Raw genomic sequence first — 25,660 nt, forward strand, 5'->3', positions numbered from 1 at the left:
TGAAAATATAAAGTATGGTTTTGTTGTTCACTGAAAGCCTTACAGGTCTTATCAACTGTGATCAGTGACTAATCTCAACTAACCAGTAACTAACCTCTGCTGAATTACCTGTAGCAAAGTCCTAAAATCATGCAATTTTTTAAATTAGTGTTTAAAAATGAAATATTTTCCTTGTTTTTAAATTTGGAGTATAACTTTATGATCCAAATATTGCTGTCTAAAAAATATTTAAAATAGCAAAGAAGTTTAAGGTGAGTTCCAATGTGGGCTGCCCCCAATTCAGGACTGCACTCAACATCTTGGACCCACAAACAATGGTTAAAATGTATAAACGCTAATGTGACAGAGTCGGAGTGTCTTTCTTCTTGGGTCCTGTGGATCGAGTCCACCACGGCTCACAAACATTCTGAGGAAAATCACGGGGAGTTTTTTAAACAGCCTAAATATAAATCTAGTAAGAAGTCCTCACTTACAAGTGATTCTCAGAGAAACTTTGAACTAGAAAGGGTCTGAAACTCCTGTGACACATTCATTCTTTCAGCTGTTTGGTTAAAAAAGGAAAGCACGGGGTTACCAACACAGTTATCTATTTACATGCTATTGATTATGATTACATTGGGGTTTTTTTACTGTGCAGTTGTAATGTTGGTAGCTTCGCACGCCCCTTGTGTTCAACCCCAGCTACACTTAGAGACATCCTCACTGCCGCCAACATGAGCGTCCCTCATGGCAGGTTTACCTGGAGGCACAACTAACTGGGGAAATCTCTGGTGTCTGGTGGGTGCTGTAGATAACTGCTGTGGATGAGGAGAAAAGACCCCAGCTGGACCCCGAGATTTCAGGGATACAAACCAAGGTCTGATCAGCATGTAATGGGCCAAAAGGCTGAAACATCCAATTATGCTGAGGAACACAACTGAGGATCTCACCCTAACATTTGTGACTGGCTAATGGAGCATTAACCTTGTGCGGTGGTCCTTCAAAGCACATGGCACTGCTACTGTCTTGTCCTATACTTCAAAAACGTAGTACTTTGATATCAATGTGGAAAATAGTTCTGCATTCAAGTCACACCAGCTACTGATAGGCTGACCTTTTATTAGTTAATATTCCAAAGTCCAAAACAACAACACAAACAATAAATTCAAACACTTCAAGAGAAACAGAGAACACACCAGGGGGAGGTTAGCAGACATAGTGACAAAGGTAAGGCTGTATATAGACACCCAGGGCAATCAAGAAAACTGGAAACCGATTAACAAGAAACAGCTTAAACTAATCACAAGGACAGGAAGACAGAGAAAGTTAAAACTAGCAAAACTAGCAAAGCTCCTACTAGAGGCAAAACCCTAACATACATAACCTTGACACAGAAAGACATGGACAGAAGGTCAGGAAAAAACAAACACCAACCAGAAAACTAATGGAAATAAACAGGAACTGAAACAAAGAACTGAAGTCTCAAGATAGTAAGGAACATGAAAATCAAATGGAAAACAATAAACACACTGAAAACCAAACAGAACATGAAATAATAAACACAGGTTCAAAGTAAAAATGACGCAAAACAAAAACAAATATCACATCTCTGACCTGGGTGCATGACATACCTCTTTTTATAAGCGTGCAAGGCGTGCACTTCCAGTGAAGTGCGTGACAATGTGAGACTGTTAAAGTGCTGTATTTGGTTGTGTAATCACACCGCTCATTTGAAAGTCCACAGGATATTTTTCCGATTGCCAAATATCTTACTGCTGCGATCGCTTCCATTTTTAGCGTTGTAGTGTTATTGCACTGGGTGAGAGAGATGTGAGAGCCTCTCTGCAGAAATTCCTCGAAACCATTATTTTGACGGTCTCACCAGCTGCGCGTCATCCACAATTTTCTCCGCTTTGTACGAAGAGTGAAGGTCTTAAAAGTTCTCTTCTCTGCTCCTGATAGTTTTCCCACCTTTTGTTGTTATGAGGTATGTGTTTTAAATAACTGTTATATTTCTCAACACTGTGGGGAAATTCTCAGAAAACATCGTAATTCAAAGAGTTTTCTGAGAATTTCGTCTCCTCGCCTTGGGACTACAGGCACAAATGTTTAGCTGCTAATGCATCCTTGAGCCAACTACTCTGACAGAAGTAAGATCACGTGACGCAGTTTATCAGGGCCTCAAAAGGCCTTAGCCCATGCAATATTCATCCTTTAAACCGTCTGTGGTTTGAATCAAAGATTCCTCTTGAGTACGTTCAACGTGCTGTTTATTAATGCATTTCTAAGAAAGCCAGTAGTTGGCGTTGCACGTTTGTGCCTAGAGGCCGGATCTGACATCGTTGTTTGAGCCTGTGTTTGGGGAGAAGGTGCTAAGGAGCAAGCTGACCTGGTGTTTATTTGTCTTTTTCCTCTGTTTGCAAATGCCATCTCACTCTCTTTTGTGAGGGTCTGAACAGAAGCATTCTCTGGAGAACAAAATAGATGGAAAGACATGAAGTCTCTGCTCATGTAAGACCCAGGGGGAAACTGTTGAGACTTCAAAGTCAGTTCAGCTCAATCCAATCCACGGAGGCACTGCTTTTGATATCTCATCTATTTACAGCCTCCTTCAAACAGACTGCCAGGGAAACACTTCATTTATTTTTTCTTTCTTTCTTTTTTTATTTTTAAGAGAACCTCCCTCTGTGGTTATGTGGGACAAACAACTGGTTGCATGTCTCAAATATAATTTTTTAATTCCCTTTCCCATCTGTGACATGTGTAAATAGGGATTTTGTTGTCCCATTTGAGTAAAAGCTTTGACATTAGCTGCACTGCTTTTTGTAACTGGCAGCCCTCACATTTAGCAAAAGTACTAACATGTGTAAGAAGTTATTTCACCACTAGAGGTCTATGCTTTCCTTCCATCCACAGGAGTGCTGGGGAGGACCGACAAGAGCGGACAGAAAACCGAAAACCTGAAGCAATCTCTGCTAATGGAAGGTAATTGTGGGTGAAATGTCACTGCATATGCTGCATGTGTTCCTCATAAACCTTTTGAAGGGTCATATGTTTTTCAGTGGAGAAAATGTGAATTTCCAGTGGAATTATCAGCTGTGGGATCTCTTTATAACCAGCTGACATTAAGATATAATGCTGCTGACTTCTTCTTCACCCTCTGATCCTTTGAAGATGGCGCTCAGGAAGTTCATTAAGCCGCAGGGCGTTTTAAATCACCGAGCTTTCTGTGTTTTCTCCTCCTTCTTGAACTTCTGACCTTCTAACGAGAGAATATCTCATTAGTTTTGAGGTTTTGCTTACATTTACTGTTCTTCTGCATATTAGATAATTTAACACAAGTGCTTTTCTGAGGCAGTTAATAGTATGTCTGTGGTTCTGGAAGGTTTTTTATCAAAGTCTGAGAAATTACTTTACAAGGGTTTTTTTTTTTTGCCCTGGGTTTGGGGACTGCATTACAAACTTCATTTTTGCTAGATGTTTATATGAATTCATTGGAGGCGGTTCGGGTTCAAAGAAAAGACCATTTTGGTGGCATTCTGGGAAATGTCACATTCAATGTTTTTAAAGCTTGACCCACACAAGAGGCCGAAAGTCAGCCGAAAGTCAAGACTGACCCAGTTACAGCCGGGTCCGTCTTGACCACATGATCTACTTAAAGTTTAAGATAAAGTTTGAATTAGGGTTAAAGGACAAGTTAGATATTTTGAGAATTAAAACGAAAATCTGTTACAGAGAGTTACATGAGATGACTGATTATTATAAATCGGCCTCTATGAGCCAATGGAAGGAAATCCACAAAAACGTAGAGAAGAGGCTCACGTGCGCGTACGTGTGTGCGGTCTTTTTTTCCTGTAGCAGTTCTTTAATTCAAACTAGTCAACATTATAAATTATGCGTCCACTTTTATCTCCCGGTTTCATATCCAGACTGTTTGATTTAAGAATCTGGAAACAGCTAGAGGTTTTGTGCAATGGCGGGAATTAGAAGAGCAAAGATTTATAGATGTAATGGAAGTTTATGGTGAATGACATGAAAGTAAGTATCCAGTAACAATAGCTGTATGACTATTTCGACGTCTGGATCTGACTGACAGCGAGTGCAAACGGGTGAACATTGGGTGGGTGGTCTCCTTGTTCTGTGCTTTCTGTAAGAGAACACAGACATAAAACTGGACTTCTTCTCTACTGGCTGCCAGAGTTACGCTGCTGGAGTCACACCAAACCACCAGTAATATGTTTTCCTGGCCTGGGGAGCAGAACAGAGGCAGAGGGCATCTAATGAACCAGAAATAACAAATCACTGAATTCTCTGGACATTTCAAAACATGTGCAGATTTGTGTCTGGCATGCATCTGGGTCAAATGGACAAGAAAGTCCCCCCATATACTTCCCCTTAAAAGAGCTATTCTAGTTTAAAAGAGAGTAACTGGTTAGCAATCAAGCAAATCATTGTTTTCCTTTTTCAGTTGACTACAACGTGAGTCACGGGAGAAAATTAGCGTTATGACTGCCAACATGAGGGAACAAACTCGTGTTTCCTAAAAGCTTTCCCAGCCCACGTGGAGCTTTTGTTGTCAGGAAAAAATGCAAAATAATGATTTAAAGAAATCTTTAATAAAGGACACGTGTTACACCCTTGTTGAGAAGATTGACACAGATACATAATACATACCAGGTCATTATTGGTCTTATGTACAAACACTACACAACGTTATTCAAGCGGATCCCATACAAGCACACGCAGCCATCCTCTCATACACGCACACATGCAACCACACATAGAAAGACTGATTACTACAACTGATTATCTTCCATATCCAAATATACCTACTGCAAGTTTTTTTTTGGCCATTGGTACAGTACACTTTTGCACACAAAGAGGATGTAAAATGCATACAATGTGAAACAGGCTGTCTTAGCGTGCAGAAAGGATTCCACTGAGTGTACAGACAGTCCAAAAATAAAAAATAAAAATCCCTCATTGAATCATAACAGCAGGATGTTACAACAACCTCCATGGAAATCGATGCGGAAGAAACAGGAAGACGAGAGCAATAAGAGGATGTGGCAGTCAAGTGAAAAGGACATACAAAGGAGCAAAGGGAGAAAGAGCTTGAGGTGAAAGGGGTCAAGTGCAAGAGGTTAAAGCGTTCCTTCGTCCAGCAGTTTGTTGATGCCATTGCAGATCTTCCTCAGAGAGAGTCTGTACTCCTCTCCGTCTCCGTACAGCTCAGCCAGGAACTCCCCGTGGGCAAAATGGTTGAAAACGTGATCGATGCGGGCATGTGAACGTGCGGTCAGGTGCTGCTCGACCAAGGCGTGAAGCAGGTCCCTGCACTCTAGCAGAAGCTCTGACAGAATATTCCGGTCAAAGGTGTACTCCACTTCGTAGAACGACACCGCCGTCATGGCCGCCTGGTTCATCTTCTTCTTGAAGCGCTCCACTGTGTCCAGCTCATCCGGGCTGAACTGGTGGTTACGGTATAAGATGCCAATCTTCAGAGCAATCTTGATGACGTCCTTGATGATCTTGTGGGCCTCCTTCTTGCTCTTGGTGAACTCCCGACTCGCCTTGTAGAGCTCGTCCAAGATCTCACTGCTGGTATCATCCGTCAGCATGTTAGCCACCACCATGGTGGCCATCTTACTCAGGATCTTCTTCTGAGCCTGCAGAGCCAGGGAACGGGAGTTGAAGCTCTCCTGCCCTGAAGGAAGAGAAACGAAAAGGAGAAGAAAAGAAAAGACATGCGAGTTTAATCTGCAGCATATATTGCACTTCGTGATGACCAATCCAAAATAAGAAGGTTTACAAATGAGTTAAAAACTTTAATGTGTGCTGCACCTTTCAGAGGTGAGAAATATTTGTTGCTCAAAATCACAACAAGAGTCGACTCAAAGCTCTTTAGAATGTAGGATAACAGCTATTAAATTCAGTTCTTTGCATTCTTTTGGCGGCCAAGAAAAACTCAAGGCTCAAAGTGGTCTAACTCAAAAAACGATCTTTATTTTACACGAACACACAAGCTCAGGTCTGAAAGCAGCAACAGCCGCATGGTTGTTTAGATACTTCTGCAGCTCGTCACACACAGCACGTCACAGTTTCGAACACTCTGCTTAGTTTCACTTTCTGTCTGCACCTCATATGCTCTGCAAATGCAGTTTCCTGTCAGCCTGCGACCTAGTTTACACTCTCTTATTAAAATACATAAAACAATATAATCAGAAAATAAGCACTAAGAATATATGTTTATTCCTTAACACAACACATCAATATTCTGAAAATCAAAAGACCTCTTATGAAGATGCCGTGTGCGACAGTGGGAAGGAAAAACTCCCTTTTGACAGGAAGAAACCTCCAGGAGGACTAGGCTAAGGGAGGGGCGGCCATCTGCCATGACCAGGTGGGAAGGTGGGAAATGAAAGAGAAATAAAAGAAATTATGAAAGAAAATAAATGATGCGCACATTAGTCATTGTTTACGCACTCTTACATGCTTACATGTACATAACAGCTGAAATCCATCTGGACGAGCAGGCTTTTGCAAGTCGCTCGTTTCATGACGTGACACTGCAGAAATTTCGCAGGTTTTCTTTTTTCTTTTTTTGTTACAAGAACACTGGTAACAGTTTTATGTGAGTAGATATGATGACATGGCAATGCTGCAAGTTCCTCTTGGGATGAAAGGTCAAGTCGAATAAATCAGTCTATTCAGATATACGACTTTTTTGTTTTGTTTTTTCTAAACAAGATTGTATTTTGTTTCAAGGGCAAAAAAAAGGTACAGACGACAGTCTGAAGAAGTGAACGAGGGATAAATTGAGATGCATCTACATTCTACAGCAGGGCGGCGGCTTTCCTGGAGCTGGCAGTGGTTTAGCGGGCTGGCTACGGGAGGAATGACTGTCTTCCCTGGAAAACTTCAAACAGCTGAAGATAGATAAGATTCCTTTTCACACACTTTCCTTTTACAAGTCCAGATTGATCACATTTGTTAGTCTGCGTCCCGTTGCAGCCACAGTTTATCTCGGAGCGAACATCAAAGGCTCCTTGTGTCCTCATGAAGCAATGCGAGCAGCCGAACACGTGTCTGTGTGTGAATGTGAGGAGTGGGAGGATGGAAAGGGGTTTTATTTAGGTGCCACCCAGCTTCAAATTACACACCAGATAACTCCTATTATGATTAAAGCCAAGCAAAGAGGCTTCACTACCCCCCACCCCACCCCCTGTTCCCTGGGCACGTTGTCAAGCGCTCCCTCCTCCACATCTACATCCAGAGTGGGAGAGAGAGGGTAGAAAAAGTGAGGATGAGTGTGCCATTGCCCAGTGGGCTTAGTGCAGAGCAACAGATGAGCCCATATTCGAAGAGGAACACCTGCTTAGTTGTCATTATAATTTTATTTAAGCACACGGCTCCTGTATGTGACTGTTTAGAATTCACAGCATTGTCACATCATCCGGTTGTTTGTTATTTCAATACAAAGGAGGTGTTTGAATTTGGGGGAAGTGGGGATGGGGTGGGCAACAATTTGGAAAACCTAATCAGTGGCATTTCATGTGAATGTACAGAAGTGACATTTCCTGTGTTGGTCTGCAGCTAAATGACATTTCATGTATATATAATTAGCCCACCATGACATTTAACAGCAGATGTCTTTGTCTACAGTCCTTTCCCCCATCGCATAAAAAAAAAAAAAAAAATCTGATGTCTCTTTTCACCTCTTCTTTGTAGAGCCTCAGGAGAGCGGGGGCGAGACCTATTGTGCATTTGACAAACGTGTGGTGGGTGAGCATGAGGACACAGAAGTTCCCAGTGCTATTTAAATCACGAGGTGTCAATATTTCTGGTATTTCTATGAGTTCAGTTCAGCTCGAAGGCAGATTTTTACTGGGAACAGGGATAAGTGCGTCATCCTGACTGTAATTACTATGAAAACCCTCGTTTCACTTGTGGTCTCCGAGGAAGTGAGTCGCATGGCATATATCCTACTCTTTCAGATTTTGGAAGCGTGCAATATTTCATAATGGATTTATATGTCTCGATTTTCTTTTCTTTTTTTGTCCAGTTTGGCGTGGCATAAATAAGCTTTGAACATAGCTTTGATGAATTATCCCCACATAAACCTGACAGTATGGAGGTGCTGGTAAACTAACAGTTGTTTGTGGGACAACGTCAAGATTGGTTTCTGGCAATTTAGCAAATTTAATATTGCCGTTTGCTTCCTACCATTTGCTCGGGGAAACACATGGCTTGTTAGCAGCTAAATGCTCCACGTTGCTTTCCAGTATGTTTGCCTGCTGTTTGGTGCTGCACAGCTAACAGCAGGTTTACCTAAGCTTTTAACCTAAGATGGACTACAGTATTGAAACTATAACTAAAGAAGAGTGTGGTGAGAGTAAGACCAAGCCTAAAAAAATCACTTATCATAAAAAATCACAGCTGCTTTGCTTTATGGGTGTTAAAGCAGGGGTGTCAAACATAAGGCCTGGGGGCCAGAAGAGGCGAGGACTCCATCAGACCAATTGGATGGGCCTGTAAAGCAGGACATTAATTTTTTGACTTTTCACTGTGCTTTCACAAGTTTCACAGCTTTCCCTACTGATAAATGTTTTCCTTGCTTGTGGTGGGACCACACTGTGTGTACAGAGCAAAATTACTAAACATTTGCTTGTCAAAAAAAAAGGGCTGCTACATTTTCCATTTATTTATTAATGGCCACCTATCCTCTCTTTACCATAGAGGCCACAGACAAGCTACAACTCCAACAACTTCATAAACAATCCACTTAAAAGACTTCCAAGAAACCAACTAGGAAATAACTGAGTATCATGGACACAAACATTTGAGCAGCTGCACGATAGTTTCCATGATATTTGAATAGTCACACCATAATATACATATGACTGGTTGTGATTAGGCAGATCTGTGTCTGTGCCTCTCATCAACAGACTCTCTTTGTCACAGTCATTTCCTGTTCCTCTGAAGCAGCTCTTTGTTCCAGCGAGCCTCTGATATTCAGAAACCCAACTGGATAGATTTCTGAAACCCTGGCACACTGATAAAGGTGACAGCTTGCTCCATAAAGCCGGCCTTGTCAGACCGATGGCGGTGCGGGCGACTTGGATTTGGATCCCACCAGTATGTGCGAGTGACTCCATTTCTAAATTAAATTTAAAAAAAGATGCAAACAAAAACACAAACAACATCTGCTGTGATTATGCCAAAAGATTTATTGAGCTGGAATTGACTGGACACTTTCTCACTTTCTTTTTTTCTTTTCTTTTCTTTTCTCTGCAGAGCTAAAAGCAGACTAATTATTCTCCTGCCACTCCTCAACACGCAGCCTGGAGCCTCTTTTCTTGAGCAACAGCAGGTGGCTATCGACTCACTCGCCTTGACCCCTGTCTCAAGTCTGTTTGCGCATCCCAGAGTGATGAAGAATGTAAGCAAAAATGAAGGAGTGCGGTGGAAGGGGCGGGGGGGAAATTACTGAGAAGACTGGACATGAGGCCGCTTGAGGTGTGAGTCAGAGTGCTGGTAAAGGAGGTGGGTGGTTCAGATACTGACTGGAGATTTTAGCACATAGAGAGTAAGTGAGGGTGGATCATTATGGGAGTGAACAAGAAGACAGTGAGAAGTCCAAGCTTTCCTTCTCTCTCTCTCTCTCTCTCTCTCTCTCTCACACACACACACACACACACACACACACGTACAGCCTGTCACCCAGAGGCTGTGCTGAGTGACATGCATGAACAACAGTGTCAGAATAAGTTAAGGAATAGTGCAAGCTGTCAGAGGAGACATGGCCAGAAAAAAACCTGCATGCTAACTTTTTCCAGCACTGGCACTTCTTCTCCTACCTGCTCATTATTTCCTTTGCATCACTCTCTGCTGTAAAAGTTTTCACTAAGCAAAGCGGTTGCTCTGAATTCGCTGCTGAACACAAACAGGGAGCGGAGCTTAACCGCTAACGCGGGGCCAGTCGCAGAAGCCCATCAGAGGGGTTACATAAGCATGTTTTTGGGAGCTGGTGAAGTTTACTTTTAACATCAGGATTAGTAAGGTGCTTGCTGCTCTCTGGCCACGGCTGTTGACTAGACAGTCTCTCTTTGTTCCGCCTGGTGTTTTCAGAGGCCTGAGTCAACAGTTTCAGCTGCACTGCATCAGAACATACATCCACTGTGGATCATGGAGACCGGCCAAACCTGCCCTGCTCAAGGTGTTGGAGTGGAAAAAAAAAAAAAGATCCATCTGGACGAAATTATTTTGATTGCAGCCAGAGACACTTACATCAAGCAACCGAGATGGAAAAATATTTATTTGTCAGTTTAAGGGTCCCTGTGTGAAGTGACGCTGTAGCCTTATGTTTCACAACCTGAAAAAGGCAAATGTCATGGCTCTTGCAAACAGCTAGCTGCTTTCAGGCAGTTCGAGGAAGAGGTGACTGCAGCAAGTAGCGCTGTAATATTTAATTCTGCAGATTTTTATGACAGATTGCCTTCCTGGTGCAACCCCTAAGGGATCTGTGTATCCTCTCAGGATCAAGTGGGCAATCTTTTGCTTGTTAAGCACATGTTTAAACCACCACACTATGGAGCCACTGGCTCTAGTGAACAGATATGTCCATATATAATGAGCATGAGTTAGTCCTCCTCTCCATACTGACCCTGAACACTTTTTAAATGAAGGAGGCTGGAGTGATGGATTGAGATGCTGCTCCAGTGTGAGGATATAATAAGCAGACATTATACAGACTAGGGATGAGTCAGCAATAGTGAGAGGATGGTTAATACCAAACAGTGCATTCTTATAAAAATGTGCAGTCAACTTTGTTTCAGCTGTTGCGTTCTTTAAACTGTCCCACTTTAAAGGGAATCACTGATCATTGAATGCTGACAATCCAAGAAAATATATGTTTTATTTGGATGAAAAGTGAGCTGCTTCTATTTGTGTAACGTGCTAAAGCTCAACACTGGATGCAAGATTTGCTCATCTGGACATTTTCTGTAGCACACCGAGCTGTGAGGCGGTGGGGATGGAAAAGGCTTGTGTTGGTCTTGTTCCAGACTAATCAGAAGAATGAGCCATTAGCAGAGCCAGCAACTAAGACTGACAATAGCTGGCTGGCCTTTACTGAGTCAACACTGGAGGCACTTTACATCCGGAAGTGTGGAACACACAAATATGAGGCGGCTCTGTGTGAGTCTGGATACAGTACGTGTATATTTTGTGTCTGTCCTTTGACCAGGAGAAAAAGCTTCATGACAATCTGAAGAAATACTTCCTGTTTACAGACATAATCGAAGATGTAACTGACCTAAAGGGAAAAGAGGTTGTTCTAAAAAAAGGCTTCCTAAGTGGAGCTGTCTTAGCAGTTTTTTTTTTTTATATTGTCTGGACTGTTTTCAGAGAGCTATGAGTCATTTGGTGCAGCCATTAGAGTGTTATTAGTCTGAAACATTCAGAGTCTCTGAATACTCAGGATCTTGATCCTGTCAGGTGACTACATGCACACTCACACACACACAATAATTCTATTTCCTCTTCCAAAAACATTATAATGACCTAAAATCATTTCCTTGAGGTCTTAGCCTTACTAAACTATTTTTCTAACCCCAACATTAACTTCGTCTTTGGTCTAAACTGCGATAACTGATGCACGGAGTACTTGCTTTTTGTGCTTAAAAGGCAGGCAGGGCTCTATAACGTGACATTAATGTACCCACAATGTGAGTGATACAGGCGCACAGACCCGCTCACACAAGGAAACATAATACTTGATAAGCGCGGGATTACTAACGACAACAAACCAGGTCACATTCTCAGCACAGGTGCAGGGTTTTTTTTTTTTGTTTTGTTTTTGTTTTGTTTTTTTTAAAGCCAGCTAGCCACTGATACACTAACAGCACATGACTTAGTGTTTATGCAACAGAGCATACAAATTATTTCCAGTGAAGATGGATATGAGCATATGATGAACATGTGACAACAAAAAAGCAAAAGAAGAGGAATGAAAAACGTTCAGAGAAATAGATGAATTTCAATTAGATCACATAGAATAAAGTCCTGTATGTGTGTGTGTATATATATATATATATATATATATATATATATATGTAAGTAACACTGGAAAAGCACTATATAAATGTGTGTATAGCACCTGTTGCAAACAGTAAATACTACTGACGCACAACCAAGCTCTGAGATGCAAAAAAGGTCCAAAGCAAACAAAAACACAGTTTAGCTCTGCAAAGCTTCCTTGTTGCCTGTTCACAGCATCACCAAAAACGTCCTGGTATACGGTGACTTTCCATCTGCAACCAATTTTCTATTCACCAGCAGCTATGTATTGTATGCCTCTTTGAAATGAGTGGTTTCCAGGACATTCTTGGCACTCTGCAAGTGCAATAATTTTCCAGACATTTTCCTTTTCAGGTATTTTCTTTTATAGGAGAACAGCGTAAATACCCCTTTGCCTAAATACCCCTTTGCCTCATGTCTTATATAAAAATGGACTTCTGCAGGAGTTGCACAAAGTCATATTTTACTTTATATTACTTTTTTTTTAATAAGACAGCTACTGACCAGTGTCAGAATTAATTGAGATTCTTTTTATATAAAACATCTGGTTTTACTGAATATATAATGGTGCATCAAAGCAATGTATCAGGATCATATTGCAAAGGTAAAGGTAAGTGGCTCCTTATCAGAGATATGTGTTACAAACAGGAAGGAGATGGGAATGTTTTGTTAGTCCTAAAGTGTTTGCTATTTATATCAAACCACTGGCCCAAGCTATCTGCCAGGACGGGGAGCTGAGGGGAGTAGCTGTAAGGAACAGGGATCATAGAATTAGCCCTTGCACGGATGACATGATGATATATTTTATGTATTTAGATGCCTCCTTTTAAGGATGATGAGAATCACAGAGAAACTGAGTTACTGTGAGTTACTGTGTTCAAACTTTCCTCTTCAAATATGTGCCTGCAGGAAAGATCAAGCCTGTTCAGTGAGATTCAAAATTAATCAAATAGCAAAACAATATCAGTGGCATATGGTGCCAAACCTAATCGGATCAACCAATATCTGAGAAAGGGTATAGGAAGATGTGTGGATTTCAGGAGTAAGATACATGTGATGAATGAAAATGTGGATGCATTTTTTTATGACCAATATCACAAAAACTGTCTACAGAATGGGCTTACGTAGCATATATAAAATACTGAGAAGGGGAAAAAAGCCCAAATTTGATAGACTGCACTCTGAATGCCAACAAATAAAAATGTAATGGAATGTAACAACTAATAGATGTATATCTGCAGACCAGCTTTGACCACTAATTAACTGGGGTGATGATAGCTTTACAGCTAGATGGAAAGAGGTTGACACAGACATTCCTCGCTACCACATCTAAACGACTCATTTGCTCCCTGGACACATTATAAGACCAACTGCACATTACTGTGCTATATATGATGATTCATATATATGATATATAGTAGCTGTTTATGGTTTCTATTTTCTATTTATGTGACAAATGCACATAAATAAAATGAATTTCACTGGAAAAATTTACATCATTTCTTTCTGCTGTAAAATATCTGGGGAAAGCCTTCGGTAATAAAGTTTGCCATCCATCAGCGATGCCATTTCGGAGCACAAAAAAGGCACCAATGATGTATCAATACCAGGAAAATGTCAGGGAGAATGCTCCTCACGCAGCAGAAGTAAGCAAGGGTGGCAGCTTGACTTCCACTTCTTTTGCCTTGGCCTTTTCGTTTGCTTTTGGTTCCCAATAAGGATTTGCAGTGAGACTCTCTCTGGCTGCATTTACAAGTCTTTAGGAAAACAAAGGAGTGGGTCATTGAGTGATCTTAAAGGGGGTTTTAATAGCCTACAGGGTTGATGTTAAGCGAGCCCAAGAGGCCGGTGGACTGTGCCAGCTGGTACCTCGACAGAGGAGCTGGAGGAGGGACATATTTATTTTCCACTGTCAGTCTCGAGGCTTCTGACTTGTTGAGCTGCTGTTTGTCAGACTCGCTGTTTCACTAATATACTGCCGTGTAGATAAAGGCTGCATAAAGACACATCACGATGCCTTTGTACATAAGGAAGGAGTTGTCGAATGGGAACCAATTTTTGTCATTTCATGTTCCTCCTCCACTCGCCCTGGACCTGCAAAAGTCTCTGCATAGGCGTTTTTTGGACTCCCACAACGCTCCTCAGAAGATGACTCAAACATAGCGCCCCTGCACACTCTGTCTGTTGCAATGTATGTGTTTGTTTCTCATCTGATAAAACTTGAGAAAGCTATGATTTCTGCACAGAGGAAAAAAACAGTGCGATTCAGTGGAGTGAAGCACAATGATGTGCATTATTCATGACATGTAAAATCTGACTCTGAGCCAGTTTCCAAAGGGCAGTCTGGTGCTGAAAGAGGTCAGTCACTGTGCCTTTAACAGCTGCTCAGGATGTAGAGTGGCATTCAGAAGTTTAGGGTTAATAAATAACTCAGCTTTAATACTTTAATGACTTTCATTTGTGCAAAGTAGGGTTACGGAGCTTAAAGTATGAATGTAGTGTGTGTGGCTGAAACCGAAGGGTATGCTGTAGGTTACAGCTCAAGCTTTAATGAGCGTAATGGCAAAAAATACGTCCGGGTTTATGCCCCCGAGGCTTTTAATACTGCTAACATTGTGCAAAAATATGACAAACAACAGAAATGGAAAGCTTTTGTTAATGCTTTGTGCAGGTGTTACCTGTCTCTGCTTTTTATGGATGCTATGGATAATATGAGACACAAAAGTGACTGCATCATCACAAAGGTTACACACGAGTACTAGTGAGATAAAGATCAGTGCATGTGATGGAAACATCACAAATTGGAGAACTGACTAAGAAAGCAAACAAACTGATCTTGTGACTGTTTTCACCGAGCCTGCAATATTTATATGTGTGATTTCTGATGAGCATTTTCAAGTGTAAAGAAAAAGTATATATTCAGTCAGCCTGTATTAACAAAAGTAAAAATATATGGTCTGCTAAAGCCTGATGCCACAGCACACTTATTATGTGCTTTCCTTTGATGGATTGATTTTGACTCAACTTGACGATCAGCATATATTCTCAGTGCAGATAACAGCGTATGAGTGTGAGCCAGTGGCTGAGCATTTAGCATTAGCCGAGGCAGGTCATGGAATCAAGCTCAGCCTGGTATCCCCGTACAGCGACTCATAACAGCTCATCTGATGGCTAAAAACTGGCTTTAGCCCGCTCACACAGTTGCTTCTGCCCCTGCAAGCCTCTTTGCCGACCCACCTCCATGCAAGCTAATGTTTGTCTTGCTAATTCTGACCTAATAAATATCATGTCTGTTATCACTGATCTGTGTTGGCTTCTGTATTGGAAGGGATCTTGCTGCCTCAGGCTTAACATAAATATATATATGTGTGGAAGGGTGGGGAGATGAAATAGGAATCTCATTTCATCGCATTTCAAGTGCTGCAGGAAAATAACCAATAACCAGAAACCGCTGAATCACAGCTGCTTTGTGATATATTTATGTTAGAAAAGAAAAATCAGCTGACGTCACGCTGCATATGTGCATGATTATTATCTTTTTAGTGTGTGTGCTCCAAAGCATTTTGTATATTCAGTTGTACAGCTACAGAAAAAGAAAAAAAAACAACACGTTTTTCCTTCAGTGTGGCTGAACAGCAGGTTGGATCAATACTTTGTTTCGGAGCATACAGAAACTATAAGATCGGTGAGGTCATTATCAAATTATTTTGTGCTCTGAGGAGCTTAAAAATAAACCATTCTAAGACTTTTTCTTTGGTGGCTTTGCAATCAAATAGTTTTAAGTTTAAGGAAATTGTGGAATGAAAAAAAAAGAAACGAGGCATAAAAACGCTCTTAATTAAGCTGGAAAATAGAAGCTAATTGGCCTCTGAAGTTAGGAGTCCTCTGTGCGTTATTCGGAACTGGTTTCACTCAGCGTTACTCACTGCATAATGGATGAATATCAACCAGGAAAAGCTTTAAAGGCCATTTCAAAATAAAGGGGGTGGGGGGTGGGGGGGGGGGGGGTTGGACTGATGTTAATGTAGCTGTAATGAAGAGGTTTGCAACAGAGTTTGAAACTATAAGCGTGTTTATCCTGGGACTGGTTTAAATGTCCACTGTGATGAAGGGTCCAGGGAAAAGCACTTAGGAGGGATCTCTGATTCATGAGGGACACAAGAACAGATTGCCTTTGGCAGCCGCGCAGCCTCATTTAATGCTCCATTCTTCATCTCTTTCTTTGTCTCTCTCCGTCTCTTAGTTTTAATGGCCACGTCTCTGTAGAGCTGAACCAAAGAGATTGGGCGAAATGAAGCATTTGCAGAAGATGTCTGATTGATTAATGCGCCGCTTGATGTCCTGTCACAAAAAAACAACAACAACAACAACAAAAAAAAAACGGGTGGCAGAAAAGAGGGAGGGTGAGAGATAGCAGCTATTTGACCCCCACCTTCTACTCTGCCCTTGGCTTTCATCACAGTCACTCCTTGTTATGAAGACCAAAGGAGCTCCTGGTCCGCTGAGGATCAGAAGTGGCATCCAAGACATCCTGTTAGGACCCAGCGTGGACTGCGGGGTCCTGTGCGATTGCGACCATTTGACCTTTCCTCTGCTGCAAAGCAAATTTCTCCACCAGCTACGGTTTCCATGTTTGTGCCATTGTTTAACTACAGTAAAGCACCAGACCACAGTGAACTGGGTATCTGGCTAACTGGGTATGGGAACTGGCTCCACTTCTCTTCTCTGGGAACCTCTGTGGAAAAGTACTCTGCCACCATCACCAGCTGACAAATCTCATTATGATGATGTTGACTGAATGGAGAAAAAGACTCCACATTTCTACGCAACGAAATGACAAATTTGCTTCTGTGCACCGAATAATCTGACAGCGACAGCTGGCTACAAATGTGTGTGTGCGGGCTTGTGCGTTAACTATAATGATAGACTGTGGGGCTGAGGCCTAATAAAATACAGGGGAGTATAATGTATTCAGCCTCTCTGTTACCAGTTTCCCATTTTCCGTCTTAAATAAAGAAGTTATGCCTTTTGCAGAATCAAAGGGCAAGAAAAAGAGGAATGCACCTTTCACGCCTTTCAGTCTAAGCTAAAGATGGTCGAAAAAAGAGAGAAAAATCGACTATCTTTGCTTGAGAAATGCTCTGAATTACTGCAGATGAAAGAAGAAAATCAAAACAAATAGACTGTCGCAGCAATCTATACCGTCTGCAGATGTGTCAGGTCACTTAAATAAAGGATTGTGGAGGAGTGATGGAAGCAAGGATGGAGGAGGAGGTGGGGGTGTTGAAGAAAAAGAGGTGAGATCATATGTCCACAGTTTGACTGCCTAACTCCTGTCAAAATCCCTTAACGTCAGACATAGCCGCGCACAACACCAAAAAAAGCTAAACAAAAAAAAGAATCAATACCTCTCCCCCTCTCATTCTCTTTTCCACCTTCTACCATGTACAGCTGTGTTAAGAACTGGCTGCATTGTCTTTGTCTCACACACACACACACACACACGAAGCTCTTGTGTCTTTCTCATCTGCTCCTCTCTCTCCATTTCTCAGCGCATCTACAGTGTTGAGGAAGTAAGCGTTTTCCGGCCCTGGGTGAGTCGCCCCTCTCATAGACCTCGGCCAAGTCTCAGCATGCCGTGGCATCGTTCACAAAGGGACACGCGGGTGCTCGAGAAGATGCGCGCACACACAGATACTCGCATGCAAAATCATCCAGACCATGAGAGCCCACCCAAATCCCCCCCTTCCCAGAACTTTGGCCTCCTGGTTTGTTTACTAGTTCACTCACTTCGAGTTCACGTAAAAAAATGAAAAATAAAAAATAAAAATGAGGCACTGAGAAGCTCCGATTCACTCACAGAGGAGCTCAGTCTGTCACTGCCCTTATACAGTGCCTCCCCCCCAGCTATTCTCTCTTCCATTAAAAAAAACACTACATAATTCTGCTAGGCCTCCATTATCCTTGTATTCACAGGCTTTTCCTGTACTTGCTGGTAAAATGTGATGACCTCACTGATTTTGTCACCTCGCAGGGATGTTTGTAATTTGGAAAATTGTGATGTATGCTGTGCACTTCAATTAGCGGCCTTTAGCGAATGCAAGCACAGGATTTAAACATGACCAGCTCGACATACTGTGTACACTGATTCAGACAATTTGTAAATGGACTGGTTCTTATGTAGCACTTTTCTACTCTATCTGAGCACTCAAAGCACTTTACACAACTTGTCTCATTGACCCATTAACACCCCTTCGCACAAGCACTTTTTTAAAGCTCTTTCTATCTAATATTCACACACACTCTACTGCCAGGACAGCCAGAGGACAGATGAAATAAAGCATCAATAATAATAAACTATTACAGAATCATAAATAGTCAAGCAAAGAATATTAAGATCAGGGTTTTAAGTTTTCAGATTGCTCCTGCTTTGATTGAAGTGATGAAACTGCATATGCTTTGAGCTTTGACCTTGCGGTCCTTCCCTCTCTGCGCACGACGCGTGTTAGTGTGAAGCCAAAGGGCCTCTGCCGTCCTGGCTGCCAACACACCACTAACTAATGACCAGGAAATAACTGTGGTTCACGCAGACTCACAACGCTCCCTCTCTTTCTCACATTCGTATGTTTCTAACTGACTTTTATTGACTGCATTTTTCTTTCGACTCCTTATTACGAGCCTAAACCGAATCATTCCATGAGTTAATTCGAATCCCAGCCTCCAGGGATAACACAGAGTAAAGTTTTAGCTACCATTAAGGCTCGTGAAATGTCTACGCCCACAACATAGCTGCCAGGGCTACTTCTGTCTGCGCGGCTGTCTCCTATCTCACTAGAAATAGATTTTAAAGGTTTTCTGAAAGCAGGATCAACATGACACACTGCTGAACTGTTATGAAATATGATGAACACGGGTGCTTTTCCCTACCACAACTCTATAATGCTATAATCAGCACAGTTTGTTCAGTTCTCCTAGAGTTAAGTGTGAAAAGCTGTGTGTGTAATTGCCTCCCACTCCACATGGTTTTCTATCTTTTTTTTCTTTTTTTTTTGGAGTGGGAGAGAGAGGAAAAGTGTATTTAGCTTTTTACCATCTGCATGTTAAGTTTTGGGTTTTTTTGTTAGTTTTTGGGGAAATGTCAGAAAGTCAGAAAATCCCAGACATCATGTTCTATTGGCACCAATGTAGAAAACTCTTGTAACCACAAAGTAACGCTAAAGAACACTTTCTATCAGAGATTGTGATTTTAGGTCAACACGAGTGAGAAAATAAACCAACACACGCGGCATCTGCACAGGCTCAGTGGTTCTCAAACACCAGTCCAGCCTTCATTTAATGCATACTGCTCTCCCCAAAGAGATCGTCTCTCACTTCAGGCGCCACTACTGACTGTTTGCTTTGCTTCGAATGGCCCTCCTGTGAAACCGCAGCCATCTCCCCCTTATGAATGTGTGTCTATGAGGCCTTTGACCAGAATGTCTGTCAGAGTGCCTCTGCGGTCTGACTCCGTGTTTCAGTAATGGCTCAGCCGTGGGGAGACAATCCTCTTTCCAAATGTCCTACAAACACCGTGAAATGCCACGGTATTATTGTGTCAGTGCATGCATGCATGCATGTGCATACAGAGGAAGTGCACTCACACACAGATAGTGACCAAAGGGTTTTTTTTTTTGTCTTTTGCTTCAGTTTTAGGAAAAACTATTTTCTCCTGAGTCGTCTTTTCCACTTACGGCTTCGCTCCTGTGTTTTTTTTCTCTCAGTTCGTGTTACAATTTTCCAGAACCAGCTCCTGGTGTCTTGAGTGTGGGTGTTTGTGTGTATGCGCGTGTGTACAGAGGGCTGGGTGTAGTGCAGTGAGCACTCTCCATCTGTGGGCCAGATTAAATGCAGAGTTTAGGGATGCATGTGCTGGGAGACCAAGGATACGAGCGAGAAGAGCGCAGGCTTTTTTTCAGTATGTCTGTGCGTATCTTTGGGAGTGTTGCAGTGTATCCAGGGCTGGCTCACATGTGCAAAGCATGTGGCCAGTCTGCCAACATGGCAATCATGAGGCAGAAGCCTTTCTCTCATTGCCGAGTGCATCTGGCCTGCTCTGATGTGTCGGAGATAGCTCAAGTGTTTGCAGAAGCTTGGAATAGTGGCGGTTAACAGGGAAAATAAACCAGGTTTGTTGATGCGCAAACATGTGAATGAATGGCGGGGATAATCTACTGGCCCAAGATCGCATTTCAGTTGTGTCATCAGACAACATCTGCAGTTTTGTGTTTTTAATAGAAGCACAGAAACGGCCCTCACGCCCCTATGGATATCACAGCTGTTGTTACAACAGCCAAAAAGCTCCCCTTTTCAACAAGTCTGCTTTTCCTGTGAATTTGAAGGTAAACACAAATGTCTGGAAATAGATCTATACAGGGCTGATGGAGTTATGGTGTTAGAGAGAATCACATCACCAGGATAAATCATCCAAAAACAGAACGTGGTTAATAGCTAAACATAATGCCACAGTAATATAATTTAATATAATATAGTGATATATAAAAAAATAATTCGAAGTGGAAAACAGGAGTGTCTGAAAGCCCTGAAGCATTACAGTTTAGTGAAATTTCTAGCCTCTATTTTGCACCTATTGTACAACATACACAGGAGAACAGGTGTACTGACAGTCAGCTTTGCTTTGACTCATAATTAGGTGTGGTCATCTCCGCTCCACCACAGAAAGGAGGGACAGGATGACTGGGTGAATCAGTTTGTGGATATTGGTATGGTCAGAGGCATGCTCAGCGCATGACTGGATGATTATGGGTAAGAAAATATGATCCTTTCTGTTTGAGCTGGGTTTTTATATGGCCTTTTTTCAGAGCCGTTGCAGCACAGCTCTGTGTGCTCTGTGTGCAGAACGCTGTAGCAAAGCCAGAAAAACACAATGAAGCACAATATTAGTTTTTGTAATGAAGGTCTGTCCTAACTCTCCCATGTTAGAAAATATCTTCCCCAGCAGAACTTATTTAAATTTGCTTCATGTAAGCGTCCTGAAAATCTTCGAGAATGTTTTTGCGACACTTTAAATAGTGTGAAACTTTTACTTTTTTAATGAAAAAAAAAGTTTAAGGCTATCGACGCTTATTTAAAATAGTTCCATAAATGATCACATGGAGTGTGTTATGAGTAAACGCAAAAAATGTGCTGCATAAATCTTCTTGCTTCCCATAAGAAAACATGGAGACAGATTATTATTTAAGCCCACAGAAATCATAGATTTATAGATGTAGTTGGCAAAAATGAGCCTAAAAGCTGAGGTGGGACGCCCTACGTACGGGTTGAAAAACATACAAGTTTATCAGGGTGGAAAAACTGAGTCTTTAAGGAGACAAAATGGGATTCAGGCTCAAGACGTGAGGCGCCATCACTGGGAAGAATGGTAAAAGCATTAAGCAGCAGGTCTAAAGCATTTTTTCACTTATAAGTAAAATATCAAATATCATTTAAGGCTTTCTAAATTTTGCTAACTTAGGCTAACCCATCTGATAATGTGCTACACTGGAAAGTGAATCATTAAGAAAGCTGAGGAATGCTATTATATTGTGTATAAGTAGCTAATACAAAGAGAAACAGCACCTTTTCACAGCTAACCTTCCATAGAGTTATAATATATAATGACGTAGCCAAATCTAAGTCAGCTACAGTCAATTACATATTGTAGCGTGTGCCACATCCCCCTCCAGCTGGAGCAGTTTTCTGCTTTACTGCCTTTGGAAAGTTAAGGACCTACAGGTGGGTGCTGAGGTGGAGGTGTTTCTTTAAAATGCTGACAGCAGCGGTGACTGTGGTGGCACCAAGCAGCAGAAGCAGCAGCGTCGTTTTCGGGTAAGCAGTGTGAAAAGGCGCGCACAGCCCTGGTAGCTACACCTTCACCATGTGCTGTTTGTGGTGAGTCCTACTGCCTAAAGTAACTAGCAGGCTTTCCTCACCTTTCTCCTTCCTGTACACTATTTTCTTGTTCCTGGCACAAATATAAAACACAAAGCACATGGGATCACAAGGCCACTATTTTGAGTTTGATTTATAGATAGGTGACCAAACAGCTCTCTCCTGGGGGTAGTAACAAACTTATCTCTCTATCTGTTTACTAGCAGCCACCTTCCAACAGTGTTCCCATGGCTCAAACTACTAGAAAGCTACTCATAGTTCAGTCATGATATTATCTTTATGTGGTTTTATTTATAAGTTTGCATGTTAGAAACACACACAGATATTACTTGAATGCACAATCCTGACATGACCTGTGCCAAGGTCATGTCAGGCTAGTTCTCTTGGGTTAGCCCAGAGAGGCACTGAAGAAAATAAACTATCACTAATTGCTCATGGAAAGGGCACGTTGTGGTAAAATTAATGCAGCACAGAAATGTAGAACATCACTCTCTTGGAAAAAAAAAAGTACAACCATTAACTGCCCAAGGGCACAGGAGATGGTTGAAAGGTCAAGGCCAGCTGAAACATAATACCTCGCTATTTACACTGCTGAAAATATGCATGTGTATGTGTGAAGCGTAGATTTATCACACATCCCTCACCGACATATCCAAGGAAAAGGGTTTTGTTTGTGTACAACAGAGTTTCAAAAGACTCCTGTTTTCCCAAATACGTTATCTCAGCTTTCACTGACCTTATCAAGTGAGCCAAACCAGATTTTTCCACGGTAGAGTAGGCACTGCAGCACAGCAACAAAGCACGATGCATTATGAGTGTGAGTCAGGCTCTTCTATTCTCTTGACTTTGGAAAAATATAGCTCTCGCCTCACCCTGGAGATTCAACATGTGCAACAACGTTTTGTTTTTTTGCTGTCCGGTCGATAAATCTATATGATTTTATTACTCTGACGTAACAAAGACCTGGTTATGTTATGCTGAAGGATGCTTTACCTGGAGTCTCTGGAAAACACTGTAGACCACTTCACATCAAAGTGACAGAAATAAAGCCTCTTCCTTTACGGTTTGGCTTAACTGTGACGCACAAAGCATCGCTTCATATGAAAGACTTTTATGGAAGTCAGCAGATGATATGAATATGTCATCACTTTCTCATTATATGTATAAAGTCCTATAAACCCTCACACTGAGGTTCCTCTCCACTTGCAAATGGATGAGAGGACAGACAGACAATGGTCCAGATGGACAGGCAGATGGCCAGAGTTCAGTAGAGCTTAATTAAGGCACACGGAGCTCTATGACTTCAAATAAAACTGCAAACACCCACGCCATCAACGTTATCTAACATTAAACGATAAAACCCTCCAACACCTAAAGCAGATCTACTAGTAGTACTAGTTTTAGGAAACCACGATAGGAGAGCAATAAAGTCAGTTCAAGCATCAGCGTGACTGTTCCTGTATCCTGACACTGCTGTGAAACAAAGAAACCCCTCCTGGAGACGCATTTCAATCTGTTTAAACTCAAACATATCTCCACAAGGATGCTTCATCTCCCTCCTTTCTCCCATAGAATCAGTCGCCCACGTGCATGCGATGCTGTGAAATCTCCAATAAGCGAGTTCACTTTAAGGAGCATTTGTGCCTCTACATGTGTGTTTAATGTATAACTCTCATCTGTGCAATAAATCTTTGCCCTGTACTTTGACACCATAAATCTTTTTTTTCTTCTTCTAACTTCCAGCAAACAGCAGCGAGCTTCACGAGGAAAAGGAGCGGATTTCAGCGTCCGGGGAGTCTGCGCTCTCTCCGGCTCGCTCTGTAGCTGGACGTGTTGATGAACTAACTGGCTGCACGTGTCGGAGCTTGCCTGTTCCTGGTGGTGACTGAGCCGGCTTTCCTCCACGCACTCAGGGAGCCTCTGCCAGCCACCAGCATCACTGTACATGCATCCGAGCTCACGGCTGCTTGCCTGTCACACATCTTTGAAAGCTTTAAATACTGTACTCGATTCTTACATTTAGGTGCACTAAAGAAGGGTTCAGATTTACAGGCAAGCTGTTGATCACTAGAAACCGACTGAGTGCGTGAGAGAAATGGTTCAGAGAGGATTGAGACGCACTAAATGTGTTTAGTTGAGAGCAAAGAAAGGCTGGAAAATGCTGAAAATTTACTGGAACACAAAGGAAGAAAGAGCTTGTAGACCTCCTGGATTGGTCTGCTTAAAGTCTAGTTAGCAGGACATGCCAGAAACCAGTGCTGTGGTGACCTGTAAGAGTCTTGAGGCCTTACCTGGAGAGAGGTCTCCGTCACTCTGCTCTCCAGAATCTGAATCCATCTTTCCCTGCAGGACACTCGGAGGCTGCAGAAGCTCTCTTCTTGCTCCCTTTCCTTTTTTACAGCAGCTTCTGGTTTCTTAGCTCAGAGAAAATACATACAAATTCTTGTTTGGTTTTTATTATTTCTCCCAGTGAGCTAAAGTTCCCCTCCCAGCCTGGATCACTGCAGCTGTGAGAGGAATGCTACTAGGCTTATTTGCTGATCTGTCCTCCTTTTTTTCTGCGCTCCTTTCCTTTTAGTCTCCTCTCTTCTCCTGACTCCCTCAGTTTCCCTCTTTACTTCTCCCTCTCATCTACTTTCCCCTCCTCTGGTGCTCCCTCCCCTCACTCGCTGAGTCCGTCCCCCTCTCAGCGTCTCCCACCCTTTCCCTGCCGCTCGGTCCCTCCTCCTCCTCTTCCTTCTCTCATTCGGTGCTGTCACACTCAGCCTCTTCACGCTCTCTCCACTCAAACTCTTTCTCTACCTCTTTCTGTATGCTGTAAGTGCCGTCTCTTCCTCTTTCGCTCTTCCTCTCTCCCTCCCTCTCTCTGTCTCTGGGTAAGAGTGCTGCCTGTGTTTTAGCAGAGCAATTGGAGAGACTCATTCACGGCGACTTGAAATTCATCTCCAGCAGTAAAAATCCCATGACCTCTTGTTACTGGCTGTTGTAAAAAACAACAACAAAACAAAACTGGCTTTGGTTTGTGACTGTCACAGACCTGGTAATGACTGATTAGACGTGAAAAGTTGTGGATCATTTCTGTGCAATAGGAAAGCTGATTTTTCTGTGGATCCCACAATGATTCACACTTCAGTGTCAATCACTTCACAATCATATCATCATTATCAAAAGAATAATATTATTTGCCGCCTTTCCTTACTGTAATTTATTTGGTTTTCAATTTGCCGCAGAGAGCTTTTTTTTTCAATGCTCTTGTTGTTTTTGAAAGCACTCTGACAGAAAACGGATTCACAGCTTTCTTTTCGTATTGCCCTTATTTGTCTTTTTATTTTTTTCATCTTAACTTCCTGATCTCTAATTCTGAAGTTCTGATTGTGGTGTGTCCTTGAGCAACACACTAAAGAGTGCTCCCTGCTTTGAAATGCATGAACATTCCAGCAATATAACACTTGAAGAGCAGCTCACATATTTGTCTTCAGATAGACGGTGGAAGGCTGAAAGGCAAGAACTCGATCGAGAAACTTAAGTAAACTTTCTTGAAAATAGTTTATAGTTATACCATCTTTATAAAGTAGCATTCGCTGTACACTTGCAAAGCTAGTGTACGCTTCAAACCTGTAGTAAACTGAAAGAAAAGTAAAATGTCAGCTGTTTCAACCCACAAAGTGGAATT

The 25,660-nt window shown here is 42.0% G+C and overlaps 1 protein-coding gene across 1 annotated transcript; it reads right to left on the reverse strand.

The window, feature by feature from the left end:
* Positions 1–4,576: 4,576 nt before the first annotated feature.
* Positions 4,577–24,779, reverse strand: tnfaip8l3 (tumor necrosis factor, alpha-induced protein 8-like 3). The gene is made up of 2 exons (XM_006793933.3): positions 24,279–24,779; positions 4,577–5,686 (listed from the first exon to the last, which is right to left on the reverse strand). The coding sequence occupies exons 1-2, from the start codon at positions 24,322–24,324 to the stop codon at positions 5,124–5,126; spliced, it is 609 nt and encodes a 202-aa protein (XP_006793996.1). The 5' UTR covers positions 24,325–24,779; the 3' UTR covers positions 4,577–5,123.
* Positions 24,780–25,660: the final 881 nt, after the last annotated feature.

This window comes from Neolamprologus brichardi, chromosome 1 (assembly GCF_056152115.1).
Source record: "Neolamprologus brichardi isolate AB-2024 chromosome 1, ASM5615211v1, whole genome shotgun sequence".
In the NCBI taxonomy this organism is placed as follows: Eukaryota; Metazoa; Chordata; class Actinopteri; order Cichliformes; family Cichlidae; genus Neolamprologus; species Neolamprologus brichardi.